At 38.1% G+C, this 16,056-nt stretch overlaps 2 protein-coding genes across 3 annotated transcripts; both read left to right on the top strand.

Moving 5' to 3' along the window:
- Window positions 1-2,392: 2,392 nt before the first annotated feature.
- Window positions 2,393-5,510, top strand: ctsh (cathepsin H). The gene is made up of 12 exons (XM_014993139.2): window positions 2,393-2,560; window positions 2,706-2,737; window positions 2,879-2,984; window positions 3,069-3,139; window positions 3,227-3,331; window positions 3,941-4,027; window positions 4,117-4,172; window positions 4,260-4,341; window positions 4,425-4,493; window positions 4,572-4,678; window positions 5,005-5,130; window positions 5,209-5,510. The coding sequence occupies exons 1-12, from the start codon at window positions 2,494-2,496 to the stop codon at window positions 5,276-5,278; spliced, it is 978 nt and encodes a 325-aa protein (XP_014848625.2). The 5' UTR covers window positions 2,393-2,493; the 3' UTR covers window positions 5,279-5,510.
- Window positions 5,511-6,472: 962 nt separating this feature from the next.
- Window positions 6,473-15,993, top strand: blm (BLM RecQ like helicase). Of its 2 annotated transcripts, XM_014993137.2 has the most exons (22): window positions 6,473-6,808; window positions 7,371-7,431; window positions 7,522-8,149; window positions 8,256-8,391; window positions 9,024-9,130; window positions 9,205-9,319; window positions 9,409-10,037; window positions 10,288-10,464; window positions 10,571-10,689; window positions 10,822-10,935; window positions 11,017-11,115; window positions 11,216-11,364; window positions 11,469-11,575; window positions 11,851-12,011; window positions 12,123-12,318; window positions 12,986-13,176; window positions 13,262-13,406; window positions 13,499-13,698; window positions 14,495-14,687; window positions 14,762-14,884; window positions 14,988-15,171; window positions 15,613-15,993. In XM_014993137.2, exons 1-22 carry the CDS (start codon window positions 6,714-6,716, stop codon window positions 15,782-15,784), a joined length of 4,101 nt encoding a protein of 1,366 aa, XP_014848623.2. In that variant the 5' UTR covers window positions 6,473-6,713; the 3' UTR covers window positions 15,785-15,993. The 2 variants fall into 2 exon arrangements, with proteins under 2 accessions (XP_014848623.2, XP_014848621.2); XM_014993135.2 differs by having other exon boundaries at window positions 7,371-8,149.
- The last annotated feature ends 63 nt before the right edge of the window (window positions 15,994-16,056 follow it).

Raw genomic sequence — 16,056 nt, 5'->3', positions numbered from 1 at the left:
TATTAAACATCTGTTAGATTGTGGAGTTCCTTTCTGTCTTTGATTTTAACCCCACGACTGTTTTATTGTCTGGTAAATGTTGTAAAAGGCTTGCAATGGTCATCAGTCCAGGATTTGCAAACCTCAGCTCTGAGATACATGTTTTTATTAACCTGAAATTGATGAAGTGTATGAATTTTGACAGGAAAGTGTTCTACCCCTCTTACATGAGGGAACCAGAATCTAAACATCTTGGTTTAATTAAGAAATTCAGCTGAAAGCTGGATGACAAATTGCAGTGATTAAGAAGATTTATGTTCTTATGCATTGGAATGATTTAAGGTAAAACAAACAAAAACAAAAAAAAAGATTTCTGTTGCTTAAAGGTTTGACAAGACTATACAGTTTGCTCAAATTTCCTTTCTTAGAAGATTCACTAAAACACCACATAAGGTTCTAAGTGTTATACCTTCAAGTTTGGGTTTTACTTATGTAGAGTAAAAGGTTGTTACTCTTCTGTAATAAAAAAGACAATCTGTCCTTCTTGCTGTTCCAGTGATTGTGGAACGTGACTGTATATCACTCTGTTATATGCATTGCTGTTAAAAACTATGATAAAATGTATGTGAATGACCTCTGCCTGCAGCATTCAAACACTATTTTTGTAGTAGTATACAAGAGAGTGAATCTGCTCTTTATATGAACCTGGGGAAGTATTTTGTACTTTGTTGTTAATTCACTTCACTGAGACATGCTGTACATTTTGTACATGCGAGCTGGCATATTTCTCAATGTGGAACAGTGTATCCCTCTCAAAAACAAGCTCTATGTAAAATGCTACAACAGTGTGGTCTTGAAACCATGACTTAGAGGTAGAGACACAACTTCAAAGTGTTTTGCATTTATACTGTAATCCTGTTTATAATCATTTCTGTTAGCAGGAATATAGTAATGTAGTGCTTATTCTGTGAATATCTGTATGTATTTTTACGATGTATGTACAGTACACTTTTATGGCTCATGTAGTAGGCATGCAACACCTTCACAGGCAGAATTGAACTATTTAATGATAATGTATACACTTATACATGCACATAATCTTATAAGGTATTTAAACAAATAAACATTTTTGCTGTTAGCAATACCCAGTGGTATGAAAATTATCTTTCAATCCTTTCGTTTCCACAGCTTAAGAAATATTCCCAGTTTGTAAGAAAAAAAAAGATGAAAAAAGAAAATTATGAAGATGAACATAACAACAAATAAGCAAAAATATGTTTCCCAATTACCTCTTGTTAATAAATCCATTTTATCTCAGGGTTATGTTGTCTCAAGTGTTTTTGTAGATCTAATAGTTATGCACAACCAATTTTGTAATAAGGCTAAAATATATGTAGTGTCCAGCAAGAAAACTAGGACACATTTTCTTTGTTGAATATCAGTGAAATATAATTTAAAAATTAAAAAGCAGAATTGATTTTTGTGAAAGACTTTGAGATTCTAGGTGAATCGGTCTCCATAAAAAATACACGATATATAAACCTCAATCATCAATGTCAAAACTACTTGGAAAAAACAGATACTAGCTTGTATCTTTCTGTTACAATGAAGCATAACATTAATAATTTTTTATTTAATATTGTTTCAATTCAACCAAGCATTTTTCTAACACACAGAGACAGGCATATCTCTAAAGACAACAAAACACTGTAAAAAGAGTATCAATTTTGAAAAAGCATGTACGTGTTTTTCATTGACCCTGTTTGCATGTTTCCATTGAATCATTTATTGCTCTTTATGGTTTATATTTACAATTGAGCACAAAGCATATGTGGACAGAACAACCTCCTTAAAATTGCCCAAATCATTAGCTCCTTTCACAGGTTCTCCATGAGGTTCATATCGTGACTCTGGCTGGGCCACTCCAAAATGTCAAAATTACTTTGAGTCAGACAAAAAATTTTGGCAGAAGTAAAACATTGCTTCAAACCTAAATTTGCCAGGGGTATTAATATTTTCAGGATTAAAGGTTTACTTCAGAAACTGTACTAAATTGCATGTAGTCTGTAAAATGAAAAGTTATTAAAGGCGTTCTCGGTATTCAGGCTTGCAAATTAAAAATAAAATGCAGGAGGCATAAAATTAAATGGAGATTTGGCTAGTTTTCCTAATTGACCAACTTGAACCCAGGAAAGACTGGACTTTGGTGCTCTTTTACTACGTTGTTCATTTCATATTTACAAAGTTATGATAAAGCATAGCATAGCAATGCTATTACAACTTCCCTACTTGAGCTGTGGTTCAGCAGGTGCTCCCTCTCCTCTTCTCCACTCCGTGGTTACCGACTGTGGCAGCAGGAGCTGTGTTTTTTTATTGGTGCCTTATTCCGACAACAAACTGACGTCACAAACTGCTGAACGTTTCATGTTACTTGTAGGGCAGCACTTCGCCTCGTGACTCCCTCATCTGTTTTCTCTCCACCTTCACCTCCGGCCGGAGCGCTAACAAGTGAACATGTCTAGGGTCTGGCTTCTGCTTAGCTTCGTGTCCTTAACTTCAGCTTTTTACTTGACTAAACGAGGTAAGACATCAATACTGAAGTGAAGTGGCTCTTATTGTTCGCTTTTGCATAGTTTCACTTTCAATATACCACTTTGGTGTCAAGTTACATTTTACTGTTTATTTTCGGCACCCGACGCATTTTGATGCTCTGTGTTATTTTTCAGACGAGTTTCATTTCAAATCATGGATGGCACAGGTGGGTCTGTTTACATTTTTTTTTTCTCTTTCTGCTGAAAGTTTTCTATGTGTTTTCTAAGTGCACTGTTACACGGAAGTTACCTGAGGCGAAAAATCAGTGCAGCACTGACAATAAACTTTGCGCTCCTGCGTTGTACAGTACAACAAAGCGTACGACTTCGAGGAGTACTACCAAAGACTACGAATATTCACGGAGAACAAGAGGATGATTGACAAACACAATGAAGGGAATCACTCTTTCACAAGTAGGATTTTTTTTATTATTATTCATTTCATTAATTCTATCATTTGGCACCCCCCTAAACTATGTTTTTCTTATCTCTAAAAAGTGGGACTCAACGAATTTTCAGACATGACTTTCAATGAGTTCCGAAAGTCTTTCCTCTTGTCTGAACCACAGGTAATGTCATTTGCACCAAACTTTGTTCACAAAGAACTTGTGTGTTGGATTTTCTTCGTCAACTTGTAGGCCTATTGCAATTTGTAGAACTGCTCTGCCACTAAAGGAAGCTACTTGAGCAGTAATGGACCACATCCAGATTCCATTGATTGGAGAAAGAAGGGGAATTATATAACACCAGTAAAGAATCAGGTAAAGTTAAATTCATATGTTCACACTATAGATTTTTGTAGTTTTTTCTCCATTTATATAAATGTAGCGCACTTTGTACTTGCACAAAGTTTTGATATCTGCAAGGGAGACACTAACATGTAAAAACTGAACTTTTCTTGAACACATGAACAACGCACATCTCCCATTACTGTCAAAATATCCTAATATTTGGATATTTAGTGTCACATAGCATTTTATCGCCATCTCCATGTAATCGCCATTGCTAGGGAATTGATTACTACTTGTCAAATGCTTGGAGTGGTTCCAGTCTGACCTGAAGTCAAATTAATTCAGCTAATATGAGCTAATTAAACTTCCAGCCCAAGATAATGAGACACTTATTAACTGTTCTTACCTGACTCAGTAGCACTCAGAATATCACACCCTTCATCTCAGTACACATACAGTATACAAAATAGCAACACATCCAAAACAACACCCACAAACATGACACAAGCTGATGTTCCGCATTGGTCATTCTTCTTTATTTAGACCAGAGTTTTATCAGTGAGCTGATATCACAGATAAAAATCAGTGACATCAACTTTTTATTCTTTTTTTGGTTTATTATCAATTATTACATTTCAGGGGGGGTGTGGAAGTTGCTGGACTTTTTCCACAACTGGCTGTTTGGAGTCCGTTACTGCTATCTCCACTGGGAAGCTCGTGCCACTGGTGACATACTTTTACTTTGTTGCCAAAACTTATATTCCTGTGCCCAGAAATAACTGTCGTGATCTAATACTGACTCTTGTATGATTCAGTCAGAACAGCAGCTGGTAGATTGCGCCCAGGATTTCAACAACCATGGATGTAATGGGTATGTGCTAGCATGTTTCCATCCACTTTTAATTCTTTCCCTGCATCAGTCATCTCTCTATAATCGAGACCCGTATTTGTCCCCTAGCGGTCTTCCCAGTCAAGCATTTGAGTACATCATGTACAACAAGGGACTGATGACAGAGAAGGATTACCCATACACAGCTGTGGTAATTTTTCAGCGGTTCTAAAAGCTGAATTTTGAAGGCGCCTGTAATGATATGATGTAATGTTTTCTCTTGGGATATTTAAGGAGGGTGTATGTTATTATGAACCATCTAAGGCTGCTGCTTTTGTGAAGGAAGTGAGGAACATAACAGCGGTAAGTGACCATCGGCATCATTTTAAAAAGATCTTTATGAAAGTGTAAGAAGAGAAAAGGTTTACTGTTGTTTCTCAGTACGACGAGATGGGAATGGTTGATGCTGTTGCCACTCGCAATCCTGTTAGTTTCGCCTTTGAGGTAACCAGTGACTTCATGCATTACCACCAGGGTGTGTACACCAGGTGAGAGCAAATGTAGACATGGAAGTTGTTAAAACTTAATATGAAAAACATATATCTTTGTGTTTAAGCTATGTATATTGATATTTTTCTGTAATTAGAGTAGATGAAAATGTGTGTCTTAAATTCTCTTACAAATGAGTAAAACGCAAAGCTAAATTCATACATCTGCTGTTTATAATTTTCCATTTGACTTTCAGTTCTTTGTGCTAAAACACAGGACTTTTATGTTAACAGAAGATATTATAATAGATTCAGTTCCTTATTCCCTATAAAATCAGTCATGAGTAAAAAGTCACATGTCACTTTTGGTCTGTTCCTCCTTTCAGCACTGAATGCCACAACACAACAGATAAGGTGAATCATGCTGTGCTAGCTGTTGGCTATGGACAAGACAACGGTACCCCCTACTGGATAGTGAAGAACTCATGGGGACCTTATTGGGGCATAGACGGGTAAACCTCTTTTTTCAGTTACACAGTCCAACAATATCAATGCAGGCCTACAAAAATAACAACATTTTGCCCTCACAGGTACTTCCTTATTGAAAGGGGAAAGAATATGTGTGGACTCGCTGCCTGCTCATCTTTTCCAGTGGTGTGATCTTATTACATGACATGTCTCACAAAATTAGGGCACAGTGAGCGATTTTTTAACCATAGCAATACAATACTATTCTCTTCATTTGATTGAAGAGTTTTAATCTCTACTAAGCCATTATTATGCGATGGATTGAATTATATTGAGATTTATGTGTACTTGTGATAACTGAGCTGATCAAATTGTTGTTTATTCTTTCATACATCAAACTCAAAAATAAAATATTTTAAACTTTTGTGTGTGTTTCTTTAACCAGTTCACTGCAGGTGGCAAGAGCTTTCCCAGATATGACAGGGAATTAGTTTTTCAAGACTTAACAGTTTAGATGTTGGTGCAAAATTGAAGACATTGAAACATGTAATAATGCCTTTCTTCAAAGAAAGAAAATAAGACAAATCAGTGTACCTCCAATCGACATGAAGATGTTTTATTTTAGTTTAATTGAATCCTGGACCTTGGCGAGATAAACAATGTCAGATCATGAAAAAATTAACTAACTTAAGTCAAGATACCAATTGAATCATCCAAGATTTTAGACTGGCTAGGCTTCTATCATACTAGTAGATAGCAGTTTGGCATGACCTGTCATGCAGTTTAGAGGGAAAGTGCTTTTTCATATAGTGTCAAATTGGTTTGGGTAGCTTTTTCCCTGGGTAAAAAAAAATATATAATTTGAAAACTGCTTTTTGTGGATTGCTGTAGAGTCAACTACAAAATGTAAGTGTTGCTACATGCTCATCCAGGAGGAATGTTGCAAGTCAATCACTCAATGCTACCTGCTAGATTTCCTTTGATAGAAAACTTTCTGATCTAATTTGAATAATAAAGTGTAATGCACTTTATTATTCAATTTGGATTTTTGATAATTTGGATTAATTGGAATTTATGTGATTGAATTGAAATGAATTGTATGTTTTTTTTTGTTCTGAAATGTGGCTTGATATAACCTGCTGTGAAATAAATGAACGGAATTGATTTTCTAACTGAGAAGCTTCTTTAAATCTTTTTATATAAGCCGGGTGAAATATTTTTACATTTGAACAATCAGTTGACATCACCCCAGACTGGCTTGAAATGTGTGATTTCCAAATTATTGAAAGTCATTTTGATTGTTAAACTTGGCCCTCACATATTACGGGGATATATTGCACATCTAAAGACTACATTTCCCAGAATGCTCTTGCGCGCTCATCTTCTGCCAATGAGGATTCGTTTTATTGGTTCGGCGCAAAATCCAGTATTTTGTTGTCTTCCTGGTCCAAGAGAAGCTCAAAAGTTTGCGCCAGTTGAATGAAGATTTACAAACCAGCGGTTGGAAGAACTAAACGCGCGTGCTCCCGTCTAGTGTCGCGAGCAATGTTTAGAAAACTGAGTGCAGTTTCTTGACCAGAAGTCTTGTAGCCCCTCAGCTAACATAGGTTAGCTCAGCTTCGCAACAATGTCCAGTCTGCCTCAAAATAATCTGAAGGAACAGCTGGCGAGACACAACAACGCTACTCACAACAAGCTGTCTCTGGCTAAACCTAAAACGGGGTAAGTGCTGTTCCTTTGCAGCAAAACGCGAAAAGAAAAAAAAACGGTAACAGATTTGAGCTATCAGCAGGGCTAGCTTGTATCATAGTAGTCATTTAACTTCATTTTGTCGGAAAATGCAAGCTTATCCGTTTTAAATTATAGCAAAAGGGTTAGAACTGCGTTTTCCCGCTGTAAATTAAAATGTTAAAGTTCAGATCAAGATAATAACAGTCAAGTTACCAACTTCTGAAGAACTAAATCTGCAGCTTCTACCAAAACAATTACACATTTTATGTATATGTGATTTAAAAATGTCTACAGTACAAGGAATTTAAAAATCAGCAGTCCAATAAAGGCGACAAAATAAACCCTTAAAGCATATTAATTATCAGTAGGTCTGAAAATAGAAATTGAAAGTATTGAACACAAAGAAAAGCTGCATGAGAAACATACCTAAAACGAAGAAGGTAATTGTCTTTATAGTTTTCAGTTGTTAAAGCTTGATTAAAAGAAAATACACAATATATTCCCCCTGTATCTGTATCTGCTTTTTGAATTTATTATATGTTTGCACTTTCAGGGCTTTCTCGTTCAAAAAGAAATCTTCATCGGGTACAACTAAAGTGGAGTACCCAACAAAGGTAAACAGCCCAAACATTTTGGCAAACAGGAACGTGAATGTGCTGGGGAACAGTTTGGTGACTAAATCTTCTTTAACATTTTCAAACAAGCTTGAAAGAACTCAGAAATCCAAAATCAACAACTTCTTCTCTCCAAGTACAAATTCCAAGTCCAATTTCAGCCTAGCAGGTAACTCCACTTCAACATGTGAGGTACCCCCAGCAGATACTGGCGGTAAGGTGATTGCTGCTCCTGCTAAACCCAACAACCAGTCCTCCTGTGGTGGGAAAGGAATCAGCTCCGCAGGATTAGATTTATCTGATTTACCTGTTGACGACTGGGATGATTTTGAAGACTTTGAAACACCTCCCAAAACAAAAAATGACTCCCTCTGCTCAGAGAAATCAGCACGGGTCACCGAGACAGTGTCATCCTCAGATGAAGAATTTCCAGAGTTCACTGGAAAACAAAGCCATGATTCTGGTCATTTAAAATCGGAGTTAAGCGAGAAGAACAGAGAACAATCTTGCATGGAGAAAGAAGAGCCGGAATCCAGAATTGATAAGACAACAGTCTCATTAGAACCTAGTTTAGTTGACGGACTTCCAGACGATGAAGTGGAAGATACTCCTGTTAAAAGGACCAGAAGGCGCTGTCCTCCTCCACATGTCACATCTGTGTTGAGTGATAGCGATGAGGAGATCAGCACCATGTCTGAACCTTCAAAGGATAAAATGGGTAAGTGGCATTCTGATTTATAATGTTCAGATATGGACAGCCGGTGTAGTCTTGATAAGAACTAAAATACAACGGGTCACAGTGAGATGTTTCTTGTGGTTCTCAGATGAAAAGGGAAAATGGATTGATCCCAAAGTGATCAACCTAAATGACAACTCTGAACCTGAAGAAGATGTGGATTACATTCCTCCTTCACCTCCTCCTGATGAGACTTTTTATAGGCCTTCTTCAGCAGAGACAAGGTGGGCAAATATCATGTCACACTGCTATTGAAATTAAGTTCCCACTATAAAATTTGATTGGAAGATTTGCAGGTTTGGATAAGTAAAGATAAATATTCCTGTCCATTCTTTATTTCATTTTCTTGTCCCCCCATATGTTCACCTGTTCATTTGATCATCCTTTCATATATTTACCAGTGTGTTTGTGAATCCATTTATTGATCTACTGATCTATGTGTTCATCCACCCTCACATACAGGGGATTGAGAATAGAGTTAATTTTAATATGATAAAGTAGGTAATCTTGTTGACAACAAAAACATGTAGGAGCGCTGTTGCAGTTCATAATCTGATTGATTGTATTTATGCAAAAAGTTTTTCTTCTGCTCTATTAAACACTGAACACAAATCTTGTAAGCTGCTTCAGTTTTTAAATGCTTCTTGGTTTTGAATACACTTTGTGGAGGAAAACAGAAAATAGTCATTTAAATCTCTTTAATAATTATTGTTTTAGAGAATATTCCTAGGCATTTCATCGAGATTCATTTGTTGACTTTCTTAAACTCTGTTATTGAATCCATTCCTCTGCATGTGGAACTGATCTGAGGTCTCATAAAAGTCAGCAAAATGTTTTTTTTTTCTTGTTTTCATAGAAGAACTCACTCAGACATTGTACAGAGCAGAGACAAACTTTTCCAGTCAAACAGCCCTGCCACAACTCTGCTTGAACCTTCTAATCACCTCTCCAGTGACAAAACAAGTGAGTTTGATTTACTTGCTTTTCTGTTTCTTTTAAAGTTTTTGTACTCAGTTTTACCTCTTTCATTCCTGCAGAGGATCAACTCTTCAGCATTATGGAGTCCATCTGTACTCTGGTCGATTCCATCCCCGAACATGAACTGATCGCTTTGACCTGTGGGAATGAACTTTTGCTAAAGAGGGCCCACAGGTTTGTTCACTTATACTCAGCAGGAGATGTGCTAATGTCTTATTTGGTTGAATCTAAGTGTGACTGCAGTCATTCCCTTTTTCTTACAGGAAGAGGATTCTTGCTTGTGGGGTTGATTCTTTGCGCATGCCGCAGCCAGACAGCACAGTGATTTCTGACACCAGCTACAAAGAAACTTTTTCCAGTTATAGTGCATCTAGTCTGACGTCCCCCAGCAGTTCCCTCTTTTTGGACACTAAGAAACCTCTGAATTCCCAAAGATCGTCAGTAATCTCTGTGGACTGTGACTCTGACTACTTAGACAGTGCCAGTTCAAAGCCCTGGAATAAGAGGGAAATCAGTATTTGCGACTCTCCGTCAGCCCAAAGCTTCACAAAACCACATTTTAGTCTCTCAGAGAAAACAAACTCCGATGTTAATGATACTGGTCATTTCTTCGCCAAGAAATCGGAACAACTCAAATCCAAAACGCCAACACATGCAATTACCACAGACTTTGAAGAAGACGACTTTGATGTTGACGATTTTGATATAGATGACTTTAATGATTCTGACATCCCTGATTACTTTGATGAACCTCCGACTTCGTCTACATGGAGTGAAAACCCAAACACTACATGTGCTGCTGTGACAAAAGGAGGACCAAACAAGGCGTCATGGGACAAGACACCATTGACTCCTGTTTCTGCTCCAAAACCTCAGAAGATTTATTCACCAGGCAAGGCAAAATGCAACCAGTATTTCAAGTGAAATATATGAATATCTTCACTTGGAAAAACAATTTTCTTTCTTTCCCAAAAATATTAGAATTAGTAGTTTTACATTTGGTCACTAGATGGCAGTAAGTTACACTGGAGCCTCTGAACAAACTGTAATATATCTTGTTGCACTAATCCAATATTATATAATATTTATTTTTTACAGGACACAGCATATGTTCTTATTTAACATCTTTCTCATATTTTTAGAGCCCAACTTCAAAAACCCGGCTCACGATCGCTTCCGAGGCTTTAACTTCCCTCATTCGCAGGAGATGATGAAGATTTTTCATAAACGTTTTGGACTCCATCAGTTCAGATTTAATCAGCTGGAAGCGATTAATGCCGCTTTGCTGGGAGAAGATGCATTTGTTTTGATGCCAACAGGTTGGTTTGAGCAGACTTCTGCTATATTTAACAAACATTGCTCTTAAAATTTAACTCGTTTTTAGTAAGATGAACCTCTTTTCTCACTTTGGTGTGCTTTTTATAGGAGGGGGTAAAAGTTTGTGCTACCAGCTGCCTGCCTGTCTCTCACCTGGAGTGACTGTTGTTGTTTCTCCGCTTAAGTCGCTTATTGTTGACCAGATCCAGAAACTCACCACTCTAGATGTGAGTATTTTGTCAGGCACCAGTTGAATTTTTTTGCATTGAATATAAGATTAGATAAGTTGTTGTAATATTTAGTCTACTTCGCCACACACAATGAAATATGTAGTAAATTAACTTCTACCTAAATTTCAGATTCCAGCAACAAGTCTGTCTGGTGATAAAAGTGACAGCGAGGCAGGGAGGATTTATATGCAGCTCTCCCGCAAAGACCCAATCATTAAACTGCTGTATGTCACACCTGAAAAGGTGAGTTTTAGTGATTTGTGTTTGTAAAAGTACAAATTTTATTTATATCCTGACGTTTGGTGGTTTTCTTTTTCCTTGAAGGTGAGTGCAAGCAACAGGTTGATCTCTGCTCTGCAGAATCTGTATGAGCGAGGCCTTCTAGCCCGCTTTGTCATCGATGAGGCACATTGTGTCAGTCAGGTATGCTGCTGCACTTGTGTCTGTGTATATACAGACAACTACGCTTAAATTTTTTTAAGCAACCTCAATGAGCCATAAAATTATCCCCATATTTTTCCAGTGGGGTCATGATTTTCGTCCAGACTACAAGAAGTTGCATGAACTGCGTCAGAAGTTTCCCAACATACCAATGATGGCCCTGACGGCTACCGCCACCCCCCGTGTGCAGAAAGACATCCTCAACCAGCTAAACATGAGTAAACCGCAAGTGTATGTGTTCATTTTTCAGACCGCATCACTTATTTATGGCGGCAATTCCGAACGCCAACCTCAGATAGCCAGGAGTGACTGCATGCTTTCTGTTTGTTTTTCAGATTCACCATGAGTTTCAACAGAACAAACCTCAAGTACGCCGTTTTGCCCAAGAAACCCAAAAAGGTTGACGAGGACTGCATCAGCTGGATCAAGAAGCACTACCCACGTAAATAATTGAGTCTCTTTCCGATCCTGGTGCTATTTTTGGAACACTGTTGTTACTGCAAGGTTAAAAATTCAACTATATGTGATGACTTGAGGGCAGCAATAACAGTCTACTGAGGGGGGAAAAAAGTTATCTGGCTGTAAAGACAGGATTTTTTTTTTTTTTTGTCAGTGTGGAAGTAATGTTTTAATTATTTTGTATTGTCATTACTCCAGTTTTGCTGAAATACATAACAGCACTTTTCCTGTTTTGTTTTCTTTTTCTCATTCTGGCAGGAGACTCTGGCATTGTATACTGCCTGTCTCGTAATGACTGCGATACCCTGGCAGAGAGTCTGAAGAGAGCAGGGATACAGGCACTGTCGTACCACGCCGGACTGAGCGATGGCGACAGAGAATATGTGCAGAGCAAATGGATCAATCAGGACGGTTGTCAGGTCAGATCACAACTCATGGAGATTCCCAGGATTTGGGAACTGCTAACTCCACCTGCTGATGGATGCTGAGGCTGTCTACTGATTGGGTTTGTTTGCTCTTTTGTCCTCCAGGTCATTTGTGCCACAATAGCCTTTGGTATGGGTATAGACAAGCCTGATGTGCGCTACGTGATCCACGCCAGTCTGCCCAAATCAATGGAGGGTTACTACCAGGAGTCCGGAAGAGCCGGCAGAGATGGAGAGATCTCCCACTGCATTCTGTTTTATTCCTATACTGATGTCCACCGCATCAAAAGGATCATCAGCAGTATGTAACAAAAAAATAAAACTGTACTTATTATGAGGCATGAACTGCGTACCAGAATCAAGATTAGACCAAAGTTTTAAATAATCAGTCTCAAAACTTCACTAAAACCTTTGACAGGTTCTGAATTGTTTTCTGTCATGTCCTCCAAGCCTACGGTGATATGACGCATTTCTACTACAAATAAGAGATAGCAAATCTCATTTTAAAAATTCCCAATATTTTTTTTTAAAAACTATAATTGACACGCTATGTCAATGCTAAAGAAACCAGTTGCAGATAGGTTGACAAATAATTTAATAGATTATTATACTTGTGTTACTGTACAAGCACCTAAATGCCAAAAAGGGGACAGTATTCCACAAAATGAGCACTCCAAAGCTTAAGCCAAAAAGAAATCCATATTATATAATATGACACTTGCAATAAGGAACTAGGTTGCTTTGTTATTATTGGGAATATTGGTTTTAATAGATCAAAATTTGATACTGTTATTTCTACTTATGGCTTGATTAACCGTACATGCCAACCTGTTGCAAAATAAATACCGTCAACTCATGGTCCCAAATAGTACTAAAACTGTTGTTTGTTTTGAATGTTTCTTAGTTTTGAGGGAGATTTGTGATGTTCTCCCCTTCAGTAGTTTCTCGTTGTTCTTTTGTCATCACAGTGGACCGAGAAGGTGACAAACACGCCAAGACAACTCATTTCAACAACCTCCACAGCATGGTGCACTTCTGTGAGAACGTGATGGAGTGCAGAAGGATTCAACTTCTCGCCTACTTTGGAGAACTGAAGTTCAACAGAAACTTCTGTAAAGACCATCCGGACGTCAGCTGTGATAACTGCGCCAAACCCAATGTAGGAACTGGTTTTTTTTTCCTGTTGAGACTGGTTTGAAAACCTTACCCAAATGATTGAATGTTATTCATTTTCTTTTATGCAGGAATACAAACTGAGGAAGGTGACCGACGATGTGAATAAGATTGTGAGGTTTGTCCAGGAGAACTGTGAGAAAGTTGGAGCACGGTTTGGAAAGACACCCCAGCAAAACCGACTGACACTGAACATGCTCGTGGACATATTTATAGGTAAACGCTTTTATTTCCTGCAGTAAAACTAGTATTTAAAAAAAGTACAATATTTACTATACACCTCATGTTTTGAAACATATCTTGTCCAGGGGCTAAATCTGCCAAAATACAGACAGGAATGTTTGGGATGGGAGCCGCTTACTCTCGCCACAATGCAGACCGTCTCTTCAAGAAACTGGTTCTAGATAACGTTCTGGTCGAGGATCTCTACATCACCAACAATGGCCAAGCCGTGTCTTACATTTCTGCTGGACCAAAAGCAATGAACATACTGTCCGGTCACATGGAGGTAACTGGTCAGTCGTCAAGTTACACAACAGAGCTGATTAGGAAATAGTCTTAAGGAGAGGCTTAATTTTTTTTAAACTAAAAAAAAAAAAACTTCACTTGGATAGTGTGGTGAGATATTAAGTATTCGCTGCTGCAGATAATTATTTTGAGTAAACTTACAGGAGGAACATGAGGAGAAAACAATTATAAACTTGTGTAATAAAATAATCTAAGAATGACAGCTGATGTTTTGTACTGACAAAGACATGAGAAAATAAAAACTGCAGCAGATTTGTTGCTGCAAAGCTGGAACGGTCTGACGTAGCTGTCGTATGAGCCGTGCTGTCTTCATCCCTGAGCCTTGGGTTGTTCCTTCCAGGTCGCCAATATTATTATTGTGTCATAAATAATCAAAACACATAAACTGATACACATAGCTAACTCTCTAGGGAACGTATGAGTGTTCAATCATTTTTGCGTTTCCAATAGGTGACCAAAAAATACAACTTCAAAATGTCTTTTTCAAGGAAATTGCCAGATTTCTGTTTACAACAATAAACAATCTTTCTGCACTTAGTTACACTACACATACTGTGTGATGGTGCCTTTCTGTTTTGAAGAGGCATGTTTTATTTTGTTATATGTTAAAAAATACATCCAGATCCATTTCAGATTTCAGTATTAACTCATCTTAGGTAATTGCTACATTTTGGTGCCCAACTGCACTTTGCAGAGTTAGGACAAAGTGTGACCTGTTGCCCTTATCTTATTTATTGGTGAATAAATCAACAGTCTTCCATACTGGTCTTATTTAGGTGGAGTTCTATGAGACGGAGAGCGCGTCCAGCATCAGGAAACAGAGAGCTGCTGTGAAGAGCATCTCCAAGAGAGAGGAAATGGTTCAGAATTGTCTGAAGGAGCTGATAGATCTGTGCAAGCAGCTGGGCAAAGCGTTTGGCCTTCACTATTACAACATCTTCTCCACTGCTGCCTTGAAGAAGATATCTGGTAATTTATGAGACTGTGTATCAGATGATTGGACTTGAAGTGAATTTTATAACTTGCTTCTTTCCCACGTCCAGAGAAACTTTCTTCCGATCCGGAGGTTCTTTTACAAATTGATGGAGTGACGGAGGACAAACTGGAGAAGTATGGAGCTGAAGTCATTAAGGTTCTTCAGAAATACTCTGAATGGCAGCTACCTGGTAGGAGGACATGCATCTTCATTATTCTAAGATTTTTTTTTTACGTGCGTGTCTGTGGTATACACTGTTGTGATTTTTTTTTTTTTTTTTCCCCCCACCGTAGTGGATGAGCAGACTGAAAGTGATGGAAATGGCTGGATAGACACAAGACGCACAGAAGATGACGATACAGAGTCCTCCACCTATTTCAGCAACCAGTCTGCTCGAGGACAAAAGAGGAAGAAAGCTCCTTTCTTCAAGTATTCTAAGAAGAAAGCATACGGCAACCAAGGCTCTTCTTCTAAAGGGTATGTAGAGTCATAGTCTCATTACCAAAAGTAATTCACCACCTCCCAGGTTTCTTCTGGGGTTTTCTTTGTTCATTTTAAGTATTTCAGATTATCAGACAAATTTTATATTCATCAAGATAACCCAATTAAATATAGAAAGTAGTTTATCTACCTTGGTTTGGATAAAGCTGTTCAGTCTGAAGTGATGACCACCAGGCAATGACAGTGGCAGAGTGAATCGAACCGGCAACCTACCAATTGCAGGACGAATTCCTACCGCCATCGTCACCATCATCCCCTCTGCTTATCTCTGTTTGATTCATATTTGGTGGTCTGAAACACTTCACATGTGACAAAAAAGCTAAAAGTAGCTGCAATCTGTTTGGTTGGGGGAAGGGAATTAAAGTTTCCCTTTTCTGATGTCTGTTTTTTCTCTTTTCTTTGTCGCTGTGGATGTAGCCGTGGCTTTGGCTACAATAAATCGTCCTCCGGCTCCAGGGGTGGCTCCCAGAGTTCGGGTCGGGGGTCTACGAGTTCTGCAGCAGGCAAAAAACTAGGATTCCTGTCTGCCCCCACTCCTCAAAGCAACCAGCGGCCGTTTTTAAAGCCAACCTATTCTCACTTCAGCTAAGTGGGGTTTTTGCTCTCATTCTCTCAAATAGTCAGCTAGTTTAGAGTTTAACACAAATCTTTAATGTAAGAGCTATACGTTGTAATTCTGTACTGCTAGTGAAATGTTTTCTGTGTTGTAACCGTTGTAAATTGATGCATGTAAATTTTCCGCGCTCAATGACTCAATCTTTAATTTTTTTTGTAATAAACAGATTTTCTATAAATATATCTCCAAGTTGTATTTTGCTTGTCGGAAAGAGGATTCTGAACACATGAACCACAACGACAGAC

The sequence above is a fragment of the Poecilia mexicana genome, unplaced genomic scaffold, assembly GCF_051168715.1.
Source record: "Poecilia mexicana isolate PSO_F unplaced genomic scaffold, ASM5116871v1 scaffold_6, whole genome shotgun sequence".
Taxonomy (NCBI): Eukaryota; Metazoa; Chordata; class Actinopteri; order Cyprinodontiformes; family Poeciliidae; genus Poecilia; species Poecilia mexicana.
The sequence above is the reverse complement of the archived record's forward strand: the minus strand, read 5'-3'. Positions and strand labels throughout refer to the sequence as shown.

What these genes read in the sequence shown, in the direction of transcription:
- ctsh (XM_014993139.2), top strand. Translation starts at nt 2,494, where the DNA reads ATGTCTAGGGTCTGGCTTCTGCTTAGCTTCGTGTCCTTAACTTCAGCT. An exon ending in AACAACCATGGATGTAATGG is followed by an intron (nt 4,173 to 4,259) that starts GTATGTGCTAGC and finishes TTTGTCCCCTAG; the next exon opens with CGGTCTTCCCAGTCAAGCAT. An exon ending in CCTTATTGGGGCATAGACGG is followed by an intron (nt 5,131 to 5,208) that starts GTAAACCTCTTT and finishes TTGCCCTCACAG; the next exon opens with GTACTTCCTTATTGAAAGGG.
- blm (XM_014993135.2), top strand. Translation starts at nt 6,714, where the DNA reads ATGTCCAGTCTGCCTCAAAATAATCTGAAGGAACAGCTGGCGAGACAC. An exon ending in TCAGAAGATTTATTCACCAG is followed by an intron (nt 10,038 to 10,287) that starts GCAAGGCAAAAT and finishes TCATATTTTTAG; the next exon opens with AGCCCAACTTCAAAAACCCG. An exon ending in AGGCACATTGTGTCAGTCAG is followed by an intron (nt 11,116 to 11,215) that starts GTATGCTGCTGC and finishes ATATTTTTCCAG; the next exon opens with TGGGGTCATGATTTTCGTCC.